We start from the raw sequence: 14,656 nt of genomic DNA, 5'->3' as shown, positions 1-14,656 counted from the left end.
GCAGGGACGGTGGAGGCCTTAGAGGCCTTGTTCAAAGAGAAAGGCAGGGAAGAGAGGAGTTTTAGGCCCATCAGGACCCACACACCCACAGCTGAGCTGGATGTGGAAGATGGGCTGGAGAAGCAGCTTAGACCAGGCAGGGCCCGCCCACCCACAGCTGAGGCGGATGTGGAAGATGGGCTGGGGAAGCAGCTGGGACGAGGGAGAGAAATGAGAGGGCAGAAGGGATATAAGGAAGTGGGAAAGGGAGAGTCAGGAGCTGCCACAGCAGCAGGGAAAGTGGGTGGTGGTGTGAACAGACAAGGGAAAGGGACAGCTCGATAGTGGGAAGTGGGAAGAGGACCCTGGAGCCCAGACCCCCTACCAGAAGAGCATGGTTTAGGCTGGTCCCATCCCTGTGCAGTAACAGGGTGGGAGTCTTTCACACAGGCTGGAAACACCTCTCCCTGTGAGGCAACAGGGGAGAGCCAAACCCCGGGAATCTCCTCTCCCTGTGAAGCAACAAGGGAGAGAGAGGGGGAGGGTATGAACTCTCAAGTCAGCCAGGGGAAGGAAGGCGGAGACACCTGCTAAGAAGGAGGCGTTGGCTGTGTGGGGAAGGCCAGAAGGTACACTCACACAGGCGCCCTGTGGGCGAGGTTGTTTCTTGGCCCTCTGGGCCAAGGGGATGAAACACCAATCCCCAGGTTAGGGAAGGAGGGATGGCACACTCGCCTGAGGACACCGGGCAGCTAGGGGAAACGCCACAACAGATTCAAGGTGGATGCCATCTCCAGTCTTGTACTAAAAGGATTTATCTGGACGACAACTCCAACTTGACATTTTATATGCATACCAGCATGTCCTTCTCACAGCTATTTGGAAAACAGTGAACAAACCAGGCCCTTGAATTCTAGTGCACCTGGTTCCTTGCTCACAAAAGATATGCTAATGCCAGCCAATGCCTAATACAATCAGAACTATCTGCCAGCTGTTCTTTGCCTCATTAACCCTATCACTTTTCTCCTACCTTACTTCTGGGAACTGCCACCTCACTTTGAATTGGAATAACTCCAGCACTATGATATCAGTTCCACCTTAAATCTCATCAACTGCTTGACACTCCCTGCCTTGAGTCGTTTAGCCAAACATCCATTGTCTCCTCCTGGAAGACAAGAACTTATTTTGTCTGAGGAAGGTTAACTCTCTTAATGTTGCTAGAGGGCAAAATGTTCCTTTAACTAGCCTGCTTGCCCAGCAGTCTTTGCTCAGTGTTTCTGGACTAAACTCTGGACTAGTTACACTGTATCCAGTGTACTCTGAACTGCATTGGTTCAGTTACATTGCCTTGCCAGCTGCTTTCACCCTGTCTTTAAAATCCAACATGGGCCTTTGGACTCTGTCTTTGGACCCTCGTGCTCCAAGATAAGGTCATTATCACCTTACCCCATAATTTCCTGCTGTATTCCTAACCTATCCCCTCAACTCTTTGTTATATCTTAGGAATGTGTTAATACTCTGTGTGTTTGTGCTCACCATTTACGTGCTTGCACATTCATTATTTTACTTTTCCCAATAAAAATTATTAAACTTTTACTTCCGTGACTCCTGAGGATTTCTTCCTGAAACCCACCTTTGTAAACTCTGGTGGAAAAGATCCATGGTTACTCCCTCTCCCAAAGCAAGATCTGTCCCACAAATCCCCCTTCTGAAGCAGCCATTTGCTCCAGGTGAACTGATCTCTATTTCCTGGAGATCAGTTGTAATCCCAGGAGACATCCAGCCACCACCTAGAGGTTGGCATCGCTAATAATCCAGCACTTGATATCATTTGATAAATAATTCAGTCCCACTGGAGTTTGCTTTCTATAAAGTTTGCTGCAACAGGGACCCCTCCAGGACAACACAAATAAAATGTCTTCCAGATAGAAAAAGAAGCATTTTGGGGATTAATACCACACAGCTTCGCCCCATCCCCATCCCCAGCAAATGTTATCAACATGGTCTGTTTAATCCCTAATTACAGGAACATGCCATTCCCCCCTTTATCTGTCAGCTATCTTCATCAGCAATATGAGCAGATTTTGAATCTCCGTATCTTTGTAGCTTCAAAGATACCTCAAAGTAAATTGGAAAGAATCGTCCCTGGAAATGCTTTATTTTCCCATTCTATGTGGACCAAAAAAAATAAGCAAAACCGGCTCTTTTTAAAATGTTTGCAAAACATTTTAAATGTTCTGTACAGAAAAAGACAGGATTTGGAAAAGGTAACAACGCACTGCAGGCCACTAATAGAACAGAGAGACCTTATGAGTACAAGCATTAACACATACTGAACCATAATAAAGAGAGAAAAAGAACAAGAGGCAGGGTGAACTGCAAGAAAACATTCAATAAACTCTGAATACTAGAGAATGCACCACAGCTCCCCCTAGGGTACAGGAGGACTAAACTACCCTTATGTACATTAATTAAACGCTTAACAGGCTGTGTCACTTCTCTGTCAATCCCTGTGTTTTTTTAGTATGAATGCGGCACACCTCTACCTATCCACCTTGCAGATAGCTGGTGTCATCCTTGAGAGGATCCTCCCCTTTCTTGGACTACTGTCAAGAGACAGTTCTTCTGGCGGTAGCTGGTCTGCGTGTCTTCCTGCACAATAGGATGGCTCTGTGGCCCCGGAAGAAGGGGAGGGGTCCCATCCTGCATGAGAATTGTCACCATGTGGGGTTTGACCACTGTGGAATTTTTTGAGTGGAAGGCAAAACACAGAGAAGAGTTTTGGTATCAACCCAACCCATTTCCACAAATGGATAACAACGCTTTCCCTGTACTGTTCAGTCATTCATTCCGTTTTCGAGAGACGTGACTCACCCGTTACAACATTAGACTTGGAGGCTGACTGACCGTACTGCTGCTCCATATATTTTGGATTATATGTCATATAACCAACGAAGCTATTGAACTGCAGCAGTGTAACACACAACATTACAACGTACATTCCATTGGTCAGTAGTCTTTTTAGGGACTTAAAGAAATCTGAAAGAGACAAACACTGGTTAGGGTAGGCCTGGTCTACTTTATATGGGGCTGGTGGTGTAACTGTTCCTTACAGGCAGAATGTATTGGCTACTTTACAGTAATATCAGCAGTGGAAATGGCTGCCTGGGGAGATGGTAAGCTCCCCCTTACTGACAGTCTTCAAGCAACAGTTGGAAGAGCACTTGTCAGGGATGCTTTCAGCTGATCCTGCACTGAGCAGGGGATTGGCCTAGATCAGGGGTAGGGAACCTTTAACACTCAAAGAGCCATTTGGACCCGTTTTCCACGGGAAAAGAAAACACTTGGAGCCGCAAATAATTTTTGACATTTAAAATAAAGATAACACTGTATATATAGGGGTTTTTTTACCTTTTACTCCACTCATTCTGAGAAGCGCATGGATGTGTCCGCCCTGCTGCCTGCAGGGCGGGCAAGGATGGGGCCAGTGGCTCGGCCTCGCTGGCTGCCAGGAAAGCGCCCGCCCCATTCGAATGGGGCGGGCGAGAGGGAAAGCCTGCGGCGTGGCCCAGCCGGCCGCGGGCCATTGGTGCGCCTGCCCTGCTGCCTGCAGGGCGGGCAAGGATGAAGCCGGTGGCTCGGCCTTGCCAGCCGCCGGGAAAGCGCCCACCCCGCTCCAACGGGGCGGGTGAGAGGGGAAGCCCACGGCGCGGCCCAGCCAACCGTGGGCAGTTGGTGCGCCCGCCCTGCTGCCTGCAGGGCGGGCAAGGATGGGGCCGGCGGCTTGGCTCGTGGAGCCGCAGTGCAAGGGCAGAAGAGCCGCATGCGGCTCTCGAGCTGCAGGTTCCCTACCCCTGGCCTAGATAGCCCGGATGGTCCCTTCCATCTGCATGATGCTGCAATTCTATGAGCCTACCCTCTCAATATGCAGACTGCTTTGCTTTGCAGAGCATGGGCTGAAGCTTCCACCAACCCATGATAGAAACAAACAAAAATGAAGGGAAAAGTCCCTTCCTCCATTCTGTCTAAAGAGACTGGTCCTTGGAGAAATTCACTCTTGGTTGAAAGACCCCCCCCCCTCCTCAAATGTGGTAATGTGGATCCCAAACAATCACCTAAATACAACATCTGGATTTGACTCCAGCAGCCAGTAGCACCTTAAAACCAGCAAGGGAGGGAAGGAAGAAGGAAACTTTGACTCTGAAAAGGTTTTTCAGTCTCTGGGAGGGGGCGGGGACTACTGGACTTGCATCTTGCTGTTGTGCTGCAGACCAACAGGGCTACCCTCGGGAACAATCTTCACAGAATATAACAGTGACCCTAAATGTGCAACAAATATGACCAAAAAATTGTACAGAACAAACAACAACAACCATAACAATCATAACAGTAACACATACATCATACATATATACATACATTCATACATACCCCACCCACGCTGGCTTGCAATATTTCAATGTATTCAAAAGAACAATACAAATTCAGCATTCAAATTTAAAATCACGATAATGTTCAATTAGCATACAATAATTACACAGTCCTAGATTGGTGCAATCCTGAAGGTGTTCTCTCAGGAAGATGTTTCAGTTCAGTATTTATCATTAATCAGGAGAGAGTACACTGCCATGAACACTACCAAGAACAGAGAGGGAAGAGAAAGAAGAAGGGAAGAAGGGGAGGATTTTGTGGGATTGAGAGCCCCATCCCAAGACATGGCGAATCTGCTTATGAGAGAGCAGCTGTGCCAGCAGATTCACCCTCTTGAGGGCACTTACCTCAGTGGAAGGATGAAACCACCAATGTGTGACCACTACTGCCCTCCCCACCAGTGGGATGCGGTAGAGGGTACTGCGGCAAACTTCCTGGGCTGCTGGCATAGTGGGGGCAGGCCAGGGGAGGAGCCAATGTTAGTCAGTTCCCTTCTGGGCCTCTTCCGTATTACACTGGCAGCTGCAAGTTGACACTTAACGCAACCCTTTTGGGTAGCATAAGTGTATTGCACGCTATGGGGGCTTCTCGGTGGCAGGGATACCGTCACACTTGTGTAGCCACTGTGCGCTGCCAGGAAACTCTTTTAGGAGTGGTAGGGTAGTGTGGTCGCAGTGCTGCAGACAGCTGCCTGGAGCTGTGGCTGCCCATCATCAAGTCACACCTGACTTATGGTGAACCCATAGGGTTTTCAAGGCAACAGACATTCATTTGGAGGTGGTTTGCCACTGCTCTGCGTGGGCTGAGACAGTTTTGAGAGAACTGGGACTGGCTCAAGGTCACCCAGAAACTTAATCGGAAGGAGTGAGGGATCGAACCTGGTTCTCCAGATTGGAGTCCGCTGCTCTTAACCACTCAACCATGCTGGCACCGCATATTTTTGTGCATACAATTCCAAGTATTAATGAAATGGATCCTGTGTATTCAGTGACAACAACTTCTGTGCAGTTAATTCTGGGGGCAGACACCAGGGAATGATGGTTGGCTGACCATGAGCTTCCCTGGAAGGCTATGGAATATCAAAGCTGGATGAGATGGACCCTGAAATCTGGTCTAAACTGTGTCTTTCCATTACCTTTCAAACCTGAACGCAACTTTACAGCTTCCTGAGATCTGGGTACCTGATGTCCATCACCGTTCTGTTTCGCAGCCTCCAGGAACTTTTGCCTAAGACTGGGCTCATCTTCCTCATTCAGACTTTTAGGCATGAAGAAGAAGGGAATGGCAGAAATCAGGTTGATGACGCCAGCTACTACAAAGCCCAGCCACCAGGCGCCGACCCAGCGGGAATCAGTCAGGGTTATATTGATTGCATCTAAAAGACATGTTCAAACCAAGGTCATCGACAGATTATTTTTCATGTGCTGCAATTTACAATAGGGGTTTACCCCAAGGAGTTTACAGACTAAAGAGGTGATACAGTGGAAACCCATAGGATAGAAGCCAGAGGAGGGATCTCTAATGTAGTGCCCATGGGTGCCATAGTGTTGAATTTGACAGCCTTGCAAGCAGCAGCAGGGAATTCTGGGAGATCTCAACAAACATTCTTAAAGTGACAGTTGGAAACAGTTAGTTTTCTTACTCTGCTGAGGAAAGCATACGTTGTAAATGTTCTGTTAACCAAAGCCATCTAAAAGCCTCTGACTGAAAATTTATATTATACACGATACTTGTTACCAAACAAGGAACTGTGAATGTATCTACATATAAGTGACATTTTGTTGTATGTATATAATCTCTTTCTCTCTCAGTATAAGGAAAGTTCTTCTGATTATGATTTCTGAGGTAAAAAATGCTTGGTCTTACTCAAGATAACCTGTTTTATTTTAAAGTGGTGCATTAAGCAACGATTTTGTCTTTTGTTACTCTGCAAACTGGATTATATATAAATATACCTGTTGACCTTCACATAGCACCCACCAACCCCTTTCCTAGAGCTTGGAAGTGGGTGGGGCCGGGTAGAGCTTTTGTCCAGCAAGGCTTCTGGTTGGCTACTGCAAATTTGATTGGCTGGGCTGGTGCCGCCACAGCACGAGGATCTGCACAGTTACTGAAATTAAGTTGCGGCAGCCTTTATGTGGCTGGCTTTGCCTCCTGCGACAGCCATTTTGTTGCTGCACCCACCAACCTGTGTCAGAATTCCAAATGTGCTCAACAGGCCCAGAGATCTTGGGGACCCCTGGCCAAAAGGAAGTGTTCCAACAGAAGACCAGAGTGCAGAAGGTTTGTGAACATCAAGTGTGTGAACAAGAGAAGAATGGACATGTTTTTACAGCTTCATCAAAGGAGAAGGAACATGCCTTGGAAATGGAAAATGGAAATATAAAGATACAGTTTTATTTGTAATCCAGAGGGAGCATGGTAATGCTCCTGGATTGGGACAGTGTACGTAGAGTTGAATCTAACCAAAATTTTTGCTCAATCTTGCCCCAAACTTCTCTTTGCTACCACCTCCATCTTACATGACTTTTGTCCATGCAAGTTCCAGGACTCTGAGCACAGATTTTTTTTGGTGATCTAAGGAGAGCCCCTCCTTCCTTTATTACCAGCAGGAAATTTCATTGGATCCAACATTGGAGAACAAGGCTTGGGAAATCATCTAATAATGATGTTTGCTTATACAAAGGAATATGAAAACAGCCCTCCAGGCTGAGATCACTGATCCATATAGTCCAGCATCCTGTTTCACACAATTGCTCACTTTCCCAAGAAGAAGAAGAAGGAAAAGAAGAAGGAAAAGAAGAAGAAGAAGAAGAAGAAGAAGAAGAAGAAGAAGAAGAAGAAGAAGAAGAAGAAGAAGAAGAAGAAGAAGAAGAAGAAGAAGAAGAAGAAGAAGAAGAAGAAGAAGAAGAATTGGATTTATATTCCCCCTTTCTCTCCTGCAAGGAGACTCAAAGGGGCTTACAAACTCCTTTCCCTCCCCCCCCCACCTGGTGAGGTAGGTGGGGCTGAGAGGGCTCCAAAGAACTGTGACTAGCCCAAGGTCATCCAGCTGGCATGTTCTGGAGTGCACAAGCTAATCTAGTTTGCCAAATAAGCCTCCACAGCTCAAGTGTCAGAGCAGGGAATCAAACCCGGTTCTCCAGATCAGAGTGCACCTGCTCTTTACCACTACACCACACTGGCTCTCAATGATAACCCAATGAAATACAGTCACAAGGTCGAAAAGAAATGAAGGCTATACATGCTTGTTCCCAGCATGTTCATGTTTATTTGATTGAGAATAAACCTAAAGCAGCTAGAAAAAGAAAAAGAAATGTACAAAATTCATGCTTATGCCCATTCCATCACTTTCTGGGGTTGCCAGTGTTTATTTCAAAAATAAGTGACAAGGTCTCACACTATGTTGATGGCAAAGCTATCATCTTTGGGCGGTAAACTCATCAGCTAAAGGGTTATCTTTGGCTGTAATTGATAAACTCAACTGCAAAGTTATTAGCTTTAGATGACTCAAACCTGGGAGCTAAGCCATGCTGTAGGCCACATGGAGCCATTGTATTGATTTATTTGTGACTCTTTCATGCTGTGTTCCTAATCCATTGACACCATTATTTATTTTTTATTTATTTATTTATTCATTCATTCATTCATTCATTCATTTATTACTGTCAAGTTACAGTCAACTTATGGAGACTTCATAGGATTTTCAAGGCAAGAGATATTAGGAGGAGGTTTGCCTGTCTTCTTTGGTGTCACAACCCTGGTATTCCTTGGAGGTCTCCCATCCAAATACTAGCCAGGACCGGGGCTGAGAGTGTGTGACTGGTCCAAGGTCACCCAGCAAGCTTCCATGGTACAAGTGGGGATTGGAAGCTGGGTTTCCCAGGTTCAGCACCTTAACCACTGTACCACACTGCCTCTCATTTGATATCGATAGATATTGTAAGTTAGAACACCACATCGCCACATGTCACCTGACATCCTTACCCATATCTACAAAGCCAACGTCCACATACAGTCTGGCGAACAAAGACCCCAAGAGAAAGCCGGCCATCGGGCCAAACATTGCCACGGTGTGCAGAATGCCTGCAATTATAACAAACAAAACAAACAAAACCCAACATCAGCACATTCCACTACACAAACATAGGTACATTCTGGAGCTGAGCCAGATTTTCACAAAGTCTTCACAAACCATTACAAGATTGCAAAAGCAAACAGAAGAAGAAGAAGAAGAAGAGTTTGGATTTATATCCCCCTTTCTCTCCTGCAGGAGACTCAAAGGGGCTTACAAACTCCTTTCCCTCCTCCCCTCACAACAAACACCCTGTGAGGTAGGTGGGGCTGAGAGAGCTCCAAGAAGCTGTGACTAGCCCAAGGTCACCCAGCTGGCGTGTGTGGGAGTGTACAGGCTAATCTGAATTCCCCAGATAAGCCTCCACAGCTCAGGCAGCAGAGCTGGGAATCAAACCCGGTTCCTCCAGATTAGATACATGAGCTCTTAACCTCCTACGCCATGTCCAGAGACCCCTTGCTCATAATGAATGTTAAAGAAATGGGATTACAGCACCCTGCTGTGAGGGACATAAATATTGCTCGGTCAGTGTACTCTTTTAGAAAGGGAGAACCTTGGGCAAAATGGCGGCCAGGAAATCATTTTGGAAGGTGAATATACAAATTCATGGTAAAGTGGGTGGGGGACTGAAAAATGTTTCAGATTCCATTGGGATCGGGATTTAGTGGAAGAAAGGGTGCATTAGTAAAGTTTAGGTCAATCTACATATGAGCATTCCTCCACTACGAGGTCTCAGTTTGTATTCTGGAAAGGTCCTTCAGATATTACCTATGTAAAAAGGTGAATCCTCTTTTTTAGAAAAATCATCAAGGTAAGAGATCCCCAGTGGGGTTATCGGAGTTTCACCAATTCCACGTAACATATTCCCCAGCAAGACATAAATCCACGCATTGGAAGATGTTTCCTTTTCACAGCCTGCAAATCAGAGCAAGTACAGAAAGAAAATAAGGTGGCAGTCAGCCGCTCCCATAAAATTAAATAACTGGGACTCACTACACACTCAGGGACATTCCCAAAATTTGAGATACTTAAGCAGGAGACTGAAGTTTCTCAGTTATATTCTATTGAAGAGGTAGTCCATGATTAAATTTTCAGGGGCTAAAACGTTCTCCCAAAAGCCTGAATGAACTTTCCCCCACAAACAGAATTCGATAAGGCTGTTGGCTCCATCTGTGAATAAGGTGTCATGGGTAGATTCCGCACAGCATATATATAACAAGTTGCAGTCATTATCAACAAATCCATTTTCCTTTTCTTCCTTCACATGTGTGTCGTTTTGTCAAGCCCTGGATCTGAGGTCAATTAAGAATCTGAAAACGTCGGTTCAAAAGCTTGATTGAGAGACATCAGTGGCCAGCAGATGAGAAGCCAATTCTGAGTTGTCTTTTCCCAGACCCCAATATATCCACCCAAACTACTCACTCCCCACTCCTACCTTCCCGCGCTACCCAACTACAAAGCAAAGACAGTGAAATGGTGAGACAGTTCTCCAAGGCCAGAGGATGAGACAAGCAGCCCTCTGGCCCAGGCACCCCTGCTTGTTCAGCTATGCAAAAGAGAAAGTAACTTTCCACTCAGACTCCTTCCTCCCCCTCTCAGTTGCAGACTATCTTCCCAGATGCCAGGCTCCCGCCTGACACGTTTACACGCTGAGGAAACGATTTGGGTTGTTTTCGCGCCTTCGCGAGGAAAAACTTCTCTTGTTTTGTTTTTTCCCGACACATATGTAGCTGTGAAGGCATACAGAAATGAACCCTGCAGTCATGCCTTCTCCCTCTTCTCCCCCACTTTGCTTGGCATCTTTCCTCCTCCCATTTATGCTTCCCTGTTCTCTCCAGTCAATTCTAACCTCTCTTCCTCTCAGCTGAGTCGCTCCTGCCCTCTCTCTCTGATTGGTTCCCTCTCCCTCACTCTGGTTCTCCCCTTGCTGTTACTGTCCAGTTCCTCCTGTGTCCTGCCCCTATTACTGGGTCTGTCAGACTGCGTGTGAAATCACCTGACTGTCAGGCCCAGCCTCGCTTTCGCCTCCACGCTGCCTCCTTAGCTGCCTGTTATATGCCTACTCAGCCTTGGGCTTGATGCTGGTCCCAGCTTCATTGGTTGCAATGCGGTTGGCTCCCTCCTGGGTCCCAAAGCTGTGAGGGCATGACATCATTACACTTTTGGGATTCCCCAAATGTCTATGGTTTTTATCATAAAGAGAAAGAGGAATTTCTAGAGCATTGTGAAGTAACTTCTGGCCACAACTGGCAGTATACCCCCCGCCCCTTCCCGGTGGAAGGAAATAATTTGATTCAGGGATGCCATTTTCTACAGCAGCACCACGTTGAATATACAGTGTTGTACTTACCTGTTCATAAACCTTCATGCAGAAATCACAACTTTACCTGAACCTGGAATCCCTTCTAATCCTGCAACAGTGTGATTTCTTGAGCAAGGAGAGACATCGAATGTTATGTTGTCTGTTGAATGGACTATTGTCTCATATTTATAACTGAAAAGAAAAATAATTAAGTTTTGTAACAATGCTCAGTAAGGTCGACGAAAGAATACTTAGGTATTCATATTCAGTGACAGGAGTGAATTGCAAAGTTAAGATTTAGAATAACCTACAATTTGGACCAGGAGCACACTTTGGATCAACTGGAAGTAATGGTCCCAAGAATGATCCAAAGTTATGGAACCTCAAAGGTGTAGCCCCCATCTTCTATTAGCTCCCATTGGAAATAATGGGGGGTGAGGCACTTTGGGAGTCCATAACTTTGCACCCTCTGAACCAAACCTGAGTGGCATCATCAGGAGAGTCTCCTGAAAAATCCCTGCAATTTTGGTGCCGCTAGCCTAAAAACTGTGCTCCCTGCAGGCCACAAACTGAAAAAACACTAAAAAATACCAAAAAGCCACAAAAACTGGGAGGGGGGGCGGAGCATCGGACATGTAATGGGGGGTTTAAACCCGGGAACCCACCCCTTACCTACGTCCTTGGCTCCACCCACCAAATCTCCAGTTAATTCCCAACATGGATCTGGCAACCCTATACGGGGACGATTGTCCTATCTTCAGCTTCACTGAGGGAACTCTCCAGTGTGGACAAATACTTTGGTTACATAGAAGCTTCCTGTAGTGCATTAGCAACTATTTGCAGGCCACCATTAGAGAACCTCTTTCCACTGTTATTCCAAACTTACAAATCTCAAGGGAGAAGGGATAACTGTGAAGCCTGTGTATGTTGGTAGGAGAGATACACCTTTAGACTGATGGGAACAATCCCTGTTAAATGATAGTCCCCCACCCCCAAGTTAACCTCAACTAAATAGAAATACTTACTAGCCCATGAAGAAGTGAGGCATTGCTATTAAGAAGCTCCCCAGAGACATGACACAAGAACCAATAGCAATGATGCGGGGCCGATGAAATTTTGCCCCGTAGTAACTCACAAAGACTATCACTAACAGATTGCCTAGAAAACAACACAAAGGATTGAGGGCACCAAGGGCGGTTTCAAGATGGCTACCACAAGGGAACAGGGGAAAGAACAAAATGGCAAGGTCAGCTAGGGTTGTGCACTTCAAAAATGTGATTTTAATTTCATTTTTATTTCAGGACGGGCACAGTTACTTGTATCCCAAAGTTTTGGGAATTCTGGTATTTCCCAAATCCATTTTGAGTCTCTTTTTTCATGTTCTGAGATGTCAGGTATTGGTAGGTTTGATCTCCATTTAGGCACTAAGTTGAACAACTACGTGTGGGAATAACCTGTTCCCTGGATGGCAGGCCTACCACCCACTGCAAACAGTATTGAAATGAAAGTTGCTTGTTTCATTTGGGAGTGCTTCCAATCTGAAATGAAACCAGCAATTTCAGTCACTGTTCCAGATTGTAAATATCTGAAAGCAAATACTTAAGGTCAGCTTTTCTTCATAGGTATGGTGTAGTAGTTACTGGTTAGAGTGTTTTACTAGGATTTGGAAGACCCAGATTCATATCCCCACTCTGAAATGGTGGCTTACTGGGTGAACTTGGGCTAGTAAGACTCTCAGCCTAACCTATCTCACAATGTATTGTCGAAGGCATTCACGGCCGGAATCACTGGGGTGCTGTGTGGTTTCCGGGCTGTATGGCCGTGTTCTAGCAGCATTCTCTCCTGACATTTCGCCTGCATCTGTGGCTGGCATCTTCAGAGGATCTGATAGTAGGAATGGAAAGCAAGTGGAGTATATATACTGTGAGGTCAAAAGGTGAGGCCATCTGAATAGAGTAGCCTGGCATGTGAGTCACAAAGAAGTCTGTAGCATGTGAGTAAGTCTGTAACATGTGAGTAAGTCTGTAGCATGTGAGTAACTCTGTGAGTAAGTCTGTAGCATGTGAGTAAGTCTGTAGCATGTGAGTAATGTGTTGTTACTCACATGCTACAGACTTCTTTGTGAGGAGGTGAGGAGACACACCACCTTGTAATGCTCCCAGTGATGTCATTTTGAGTGCCACAGGGTGGTTTCTAAAAATCAAAACTGAACTCAAGGTATTTTCAGAAAAATAACTCAGTTTGCTGAGACCAATTTTGAACGCAGCTCTGGCTGGGGGAATTTTGTTCACAATCCTAAAGAAGCTTGAAATTTGGCTTTAGGAAATTGAAAGGCATCACTCAAGAGTTCTGAGGGATAAATCATTGAAGAATGAGCCTGTGTAGGAGATAGGATGCTTTGATCATGCTGTTGGGGGAAATGGAAGGTACTAATCAACAAAATGGATGGTTCTAGTCAACAGTATTTGAGAGTGGAAAGAAACCACATTAGCTTGTCTACTTGGGGCCCAGGTTGGCCTCTCCAGAAGCAATTACCCCATTCAAAGCCTCCATCCACAAAGCCAGCTGTAGAGGATGAAAGGGCAAATCTCCGTTCCAGTTGTGTGAATGTACTTTTCATGGTGGCCCCAGAAAATCCCTTACAGAAGTAGGAAAAGCACAGGGCAGTTAGGAAGGCCTGAGGAAAGATAGAAGAAAAAGGACATATTGAACCGTAAGCTTCGTTGACGTTGTGGGAGTCGTCTCAACATCCTGAAAGTATCGGGTCATCAAGGAGTTTCCCTCTGACTTTCAGAAGAAACTCTGGCCTTTTCCACACAAGTCACCTAAATTGTTTGTAAGTTTTGAGCCCCCCCTTTACCATGATGTATGTCCACACTCACCCCATGGAAACAAGTCATGGCTGCCATTAGTTGTTTTTCTCCTTTTTTAAAAGTTACTTGTTGAATTTATGCTTCAATACTTCTTGCTGTAATTGTCATATAATTGTATAAACTGTATAATTTGTATAATTGATGCTTTGAAGATTTTACCCCTGCACTAAATAAAAATACTTTACAGAAATGATGCAAATAAACAGGTGAGGGGGAGCTGGGGGAGCTCAGAAACATGATAAAATGGGCCAAGGAGGAAGGTCGATGGTGGCAAAGAGTGGAAAAATGTAGTCAATAGATTGCACCGTAAATGAAGATATTTTGAAAACATTTCAACCAAATGTTGATACCTGGCCAATGCTCAGACTGTGTTATGAGGATTCATACCAGTTTTAAAAGAAGATTCATTTAAAATGTTTTGAGGCTGGAAATAAAATGTTTTTGGGATGTAAGTTGGAAAAAATCAATGTGGAACTCCATTTTTTTTCCCTGCCTCAAAATGTTTCAAAAGGTCTGTGTGGAAAGGGCTTCTGTTAGTCAATGAGGGGCCATCTGAAAGTAATATAACACTTCTGCTGCGCTGCAGAAATGGCCTATGAATCATTTTTGTAATTATTTGACAGTCTGGTGCCCAAAACCTTTGTTGACTGTTAAGCTTAATATATTTAGCAGAGCGGCATTTAAAAAGAGACCAATACACAGTTGCTGGTTTTATATAAATGGGTTTACTAACCATTAGGGAGGGTTACATGGAAGAAAAATAAAGGACAACTTTCTATTCTAGCACTAACTTGGTTTCATAGTTCTACACCATGTGGTTCCACATGGTGCCTATCTAGCAAAGCAGTGTGCTATAATGCAATGGGCTTCTGAAATGTGCTCAAACAAAGCAACATACTTTACTTTACAACTTTCTGTCTGCATGACTAGTCTCACATCGGCAATGCTGGGGTGAGCTGACCAATAGCTTAATCAGTGGACTGGCCATAAAACTCT

The 14,656-nt window shown here is 45.3% G+C and overlaps 1 protein-coding gene across 1 annotated transcript in view; it reads right to left on the bottom strand.

Moving 5' to 3' along the window:
* The window catches only part of LOC125435314 (solute carrier organic anion transporter family member 1B3-like), an 88,713-nt gene that overhangs the window by 73,194 nt on the left and 863 nt on the right, over positions 1-14,656 (bottom strand). The window contains exons 2-9 of the mRNA XM_048501503.1: positions 13,323-13,464; positions 11,813-11,945; positions 10,873-10,979; positions 10,335-10,373; positions 9,254-9,400; positions 8,398-8,496; positions 5,546-5,785; positions 2,854-3,018 (exon numbers count right to left, since the gene is read on the bottom strand). Coding sequence (XP_048357460.1) covers positions 2,854-3,018; positions 5,546-5,785; positions 8,398-8,496; positions 9,254-9,400; positions 10,335-10,373; positions 10,873-10,979; positions 11,813-11,945; positions 13,323-13,464 — 1,072 coding nt within the window. The remainder of the gene's footprint in view (positions 1-2,853; positions 3,019-5,545; positions 5,786-8,397; positions 8,497-9,253; positions 9,401-10,334; positions 10,374-10,872; positions 10,980-11,812; positions 11,946-13,322; positions 13,465-14,656) is intronic.

Source organism: Sphaerodactylus townsendi, linkage group LG06, assembly GCF_021028975.2.
Source record: "Sphaerodactylus townsendi isolate TG3544 linkage group LG06, MPM_Stown_v2.3, whole genome shotgun sequence".
Lineage (NCBI taxonomy): Eukaryota > Metazoa > Chordata > Lepidosauria > Squamata > Sphaerodactylidae > Sphaerodactylus > Sphaerodactylus townsendi.
Note: the sequence above shows the minus strand (reverse complement) of the source record. Positions and strands in the feature narration are given on the sequence as shown.